The 4,917-nt window shown below is 36.2% G+C and overlaps 1 protein-coding gene across 1 annotated transcript; it reads right to left on the reverse strand.

Annotated features, from left to right (window-relative positions):
• Positions 1-2,562: 2,562 nt before the first annotated feature.
• On the reverse strand, positions 2,563-4,280 carry LOC131044611 (UDP-glycosyltransferase 85A1). Its single transcript, XM_057977966.2, is given in 3 exon segments — positions 2,563-3,084; positions 3,087-3,695; positions 3,772-4,280. Coding segments are annotated over 3 exon segments (1,437 nt in total). The 5' UTR covers positions 4,247-4,280; the 3' UTR covers positions 2,563-2,731.
• Positions 4,281-4,917: the final 637 nt, after the last annotated feature.

A 4,917-nucleotide genomic window follows, 5' to 3' on the forward strand; every position in this document is an offset into this window, starting at 1 on the left:
ATAAATGGCTTTATCTTTATCGTTTTTCTTGGGTGTAAATATTTAAGAAAATAATTTCAATTCTTAACTTAGCCTCCAAGAAAAGAGAAAAGTAAAAAATTATTTTCTTTGCTTTTCTCTATTCAGAAATAAAATTTGCACAAGTCTCTCTTCTAAACATAAGAGATTGTCAAATATGTTTTTATCTCCAACATGACAACTTTGACTTTAATCCCCTAAAAAAAGAACTACAAAGTGGCCAAAATAATTAATTAAAATAATTATCAATGTTAGGACTCAAAGGTTGAGACATCTTAATTCGAACGAATAGGTATGTTGTATAGGAGGCTAGGATTGGATTTGATTTGTTTTAATTGCCTTAATAATGATTTATATCGGTATTTTTTACATAAATTTCTAAACACAAGTATGCTAGTAAATATGATAATTAGAATATATGTAGAAAAAAATATGCAATACTGTTTTGTGTGCAAGCCAGTTATGCATGCGGCTATTCTTGCCAGTTATGCATGCGGCTATTCTCCACAAAAAATAGAACTCAATTCAAAAATCCAAATCTGCATAATATAATGGTTTTTCATTTGATTTTTTGAGTTTTAACAGCATTGTGAAAGTAGATTATGAAACTTGAGCGAGTGAAAATCCTATTAAAAATTATTTTGTTTTGAAGATTCGAATATGTGGTCTTACGTTGAAGTACATATTTATTTCATGCACCGTAGAAATCTTATAAATTGGAATGCTTGGTTGATTTGATTAGGTTTCATTGTTTTGTGTTTCTCTATTTAGACCTATTATCATAAAGGAACAAATAGAACAACTTAGCAAGGAGACCAAAACTTCTGAATTGGTCAATTTATAAGAAGAGCTCGTCAATCACAAAAGTTTCTAATTTATGTGAAATTGAATGTATTCTTCTGCGATTTCTCTGAATGCAAATATCATGTTTGTTTTTATCTGGGGCCTTCTCTGCTATATGCTGACATAATTTTGTCAGAGGCTCTTGCTTACAGTGTTGGCATGGGTATGGGAAGGGTTTAAACAGCCTGTACACTGTGAGACCGAGTTAATTAGGGTGTTCAGATTCATTTTCTTTCACAAAATTAATATATTTAACATTTATATATGAGTTGCTGCAGGTATAGCCAGCCACCTATTACTACACTTCACATGGGCTACACTACAGTGATATCTATAGAACTAGAACTAAATAAATTCATATTGTAGAATGAACGAAAGCATTTTCTGAATAACTATCCACGGTCGGTGTGAAATCAATTTGGCCAAGGGTCCATTGCAAGCACAAGAGGATTCATAATGTAGTTTTGAACTTCACTAACACAACAAAACATAAGAAGATTGTCTTGGCCGATGTTAAGTATATTATCAACACACATCCATGAGCAATTGTGTATGTAGAAGACGAGTAATTTAAAACGGTTGGATTTTATCTGTGGTGTTTGAATCCTTTTTAATTACAATTACCACAAAAACTGAATTTTCTTTTTTATTTCTGCCATTACATGTGATTTATGTGCTTATCGATTCAAGTTCTACGTAGCAATCACATGATCCTATCCCCTCAGATCTGACCTTGCTTCTTCTGTTGTCTGGCCCTATTTTTCATTTTTTCCTTATAATGATTACTACAGGTTATGGGCAAGTTCGTCCACAAGAGATTTGAATTCAAATGGATTACCATGCCATCAAAACTAATTTGTTGGGTTGGAATCAAGATAGTCAGATGCCAGCATAGATTGCCAAAAAGAATCAAAGGAATGGAAAACTATAATAACCTCTTTTTGTGGGTTTGATTTCAACGATTACATGCAGTCTAAGGTTGAGTTAGTGGACGCAACATATTAAGTTTAGAGAATAGTTGTCAATTTTGAGTATTTAACATTTTTAAGTCTAAAAGTCAAAACTTAATTTGTGTGGTTTAAACTATCCGATGGACTAGGCACTTGATCAGACAATATCACTTGAATATCCTAAAAAATTACACGAAATGATGAAACATTCTCTTATACCAGTAGATAAGTGTGCCAGTCCTGCTCTGTGCACTTGTAGGAGGCCCGTCCAACGGAGAACCTTCATAGCACACCTCTTGCATATGTAGTATGAAGCTTCTTAAATTTTATAGAAGTAAAATAAGTGAATTCTATTTAATGTGTAATAAATAAAATAGTTTTAAAGTAAAATAATTTATAATTAAATAGAATAATTTTAAATTGACATTTATTAAATTTTTTTAGATAGATGAATTTAAGATTTTAATAAAATGATCTGGATAAATTAATTTTTGTTGTGTTGTGTTTTTGGATTCAATTTTTCTCATCACATTCCATGATCCATCATCATGGTAAGAGAGTCATAGAAAGAATAATCACTCTTAAATAAACTATTTCTACGTCTCTTTTATCCTAATGATGGATTATGGAGTGTAATCAGAACTTTGATGCAGATAAATTCTATGCAATTGAATCTAGAAGTAAAACTCAACAACCGTAATGAACTGTGGAAATCTAATATCTCAATAAATCAATTTTAATTTTTAAAAGATTAAATTTAAAAAGATATTGCATAATAGTTTTACAATCGCATAATAGTCTCACAATCATTTTACTTTTTAAAATAATTATGAAAAAACATCTTAAATTTATTTTGAGAGAGACGGTTGACATGAATTTTGTGGAATCCATGATATAGTAGATGGAGATAATAGAAGCCCCTACGCCGCTTTAACAGAAGCCGTTTCGGAAAGTTGTGTGATGTCATGAATAAACCTGTTCAAGTTGACAAAAGAAGAACCTTCCTCCCTAACCGCTTTAAATGCCTCCTCCTTCAACTCCCTCCCTCTTTTTCTCATCTCCTCCGCCTTCGGACCCTCCATCACTCTCCTCACGCCTTTCTCTATCTCCTCTCTTTTAACCATCACATTTTCATCACCATCCGCGCCCTCCAAGTCTATGCCAATCTTCCACACATCCTTGCAGAACCGGCAGTCCAGAAACTGGTCAGCGAAATACGGCCATCCAAGCATTGGAACTCCCATGCTCATGCTCTCCAAACACGAGTTCCACCGCTGTGAGTAAAAAACCCTCCTACGGAAGGATGGGACAACACCTTCACCTGCGGCGCCCATTTCACAATCACTCCCCGATCCACAGTCCTTTCTACAAAACCCCCCGGGAGAGTGGCAAGCTTGTCTCCAACACTATCCATTCGTAACACCCACAGAAAAGGATGCTGGCTTCCCTCCAATCCCAGTGCCAACTCCTCCAGCTGCTCGTTCGATCTGACAGATATGCTACCAAACGAAACGTATATCACAGAACCCGGCTCTTGGGCATCGAGCCATTTGAGACAGCTCTCATCCTGCACCGACATACTCGCGAGTCCGTTCAAATCTCTTCCTTCCAGCAAATTGGGAAGAAATACAGGCCCTACTGCCAAAGCAGGGCATCCATTAATGGACAGCGCAGTTACCATCTCCGGAGCGTCCACCTCATCGAACGTGTTGACAAGCACATAGTCTGCCTTTTTTTGAATTTCTGCCTCACGCAGACTCCACTGGTAAAAAACGTCAGAGGTGTCGGCAGCCCGGTAGAAGGAAAACAGATCGCTCGGCAACAGAGGCGGAAGATTACCGGGCAAACAAGTGATCACTTTATCCGCCCTCTTCAAATCCTCCACTGCAAGTATAAGTGTTCAGTAATTACAAACATTTTCGAACAATCAAAACAAAATTGAGGATCAGTATTTTCGTACCTTTGGAGGGAATATGTCCGCGGGAGACGAGAAAGTTGGCGTTGCACTGAGCAATAGAAGAGGCGGCGCACATGGTCCAGAAAATGACTCGGGGCACTCCAACCTTATTGGCCACTTCATAAGTGCAGGACATCCAATTTGAAGCTATAATGCAGGTTATGGGAGGAGTTTCATCCGTTAAGCTGCACAGCAAATGATGCTCCAAGACGGGGCCAAGGTTTTCCATTGCAATTATATACTCGGCGAATTCGGAGAGACGGCCATGATCAGGTGGCAACCCATCTGGAATGGTGAGAAACTTAAATGTGGAGGCGGAGGATTCATCAGCAGCAGTTGACATGCGGCTGTGGCTCCATTCTGTATCGACAAAAGTGATGAAAACTCCTCTTGATGAGAGGAGGTGAGCCAAATTAATTAGAGGATTGATGCTGCCTTGCGAAGGGAAAGGCACCATGACTGCGTGTAGGCGATTCATCTTCTTGTCCTGAAATCGCTTGCCACCAGTTGAGATCGTCAATGGTATATATAAAAACAGACTAGATAGGTTGTGGATTGATTTCACTAAACAAAACACCTAACAATCAACTAAACATGCACTAAATCCACGAAAGGTGGAAGATTAGTTGAATGCATACATATCTATATACACATTAAAATTTTAATGGAGACGAACGACATAATTGATTAAAGATTCGGACGTCGTTGAGAGCTTGTATTTCCTATATGGTTCGACGTTTTTTTATATAAATTTCTTTGCGTTGTATAAAAATTTAAAAGGTGATATTATTGTTTGGTCTGCTATGGAACACAGACTTACTTTTCATTAGTCAGGAAAACAAATATTTTATTTTTTAAAGTTGATATAATCGGTATCAATCTTTATCTTGATCTTCTATTTATTTTATTAAAATTATACATATAAATAAACAAATAGTAGCACACATGGTTTACATTTTGGAAATGGAATCATGTTGTTCTATTATATTGGGTTTGAAAACAACTAATGTGAATGAATTAGGGGAGAGGGATCAATAGGTGAGAGGGGTCCTATATGTTATGGAAGTTGAACAAAATGAGATCAACAGTGGTAACTTAAAAATGTTATGTCAATGCTTAATCATAAAAAAGTACTTCTAAAATTGAAAA

This window comes from Cryptomeria japonica, chromosome 1 (assembly GCF_030272615.1).
Source record: "Cryptomeria japonica chromosome 1, Sugi_1.0, whole genome shotgun sequence".
Taxonomy (NCBI): Eukaryota; Viridiplantae; Streptophyta; class Pinopsida; order Cupressales; family Cupressaceae; genus Cryptomeria; species Cryptomeria japonica.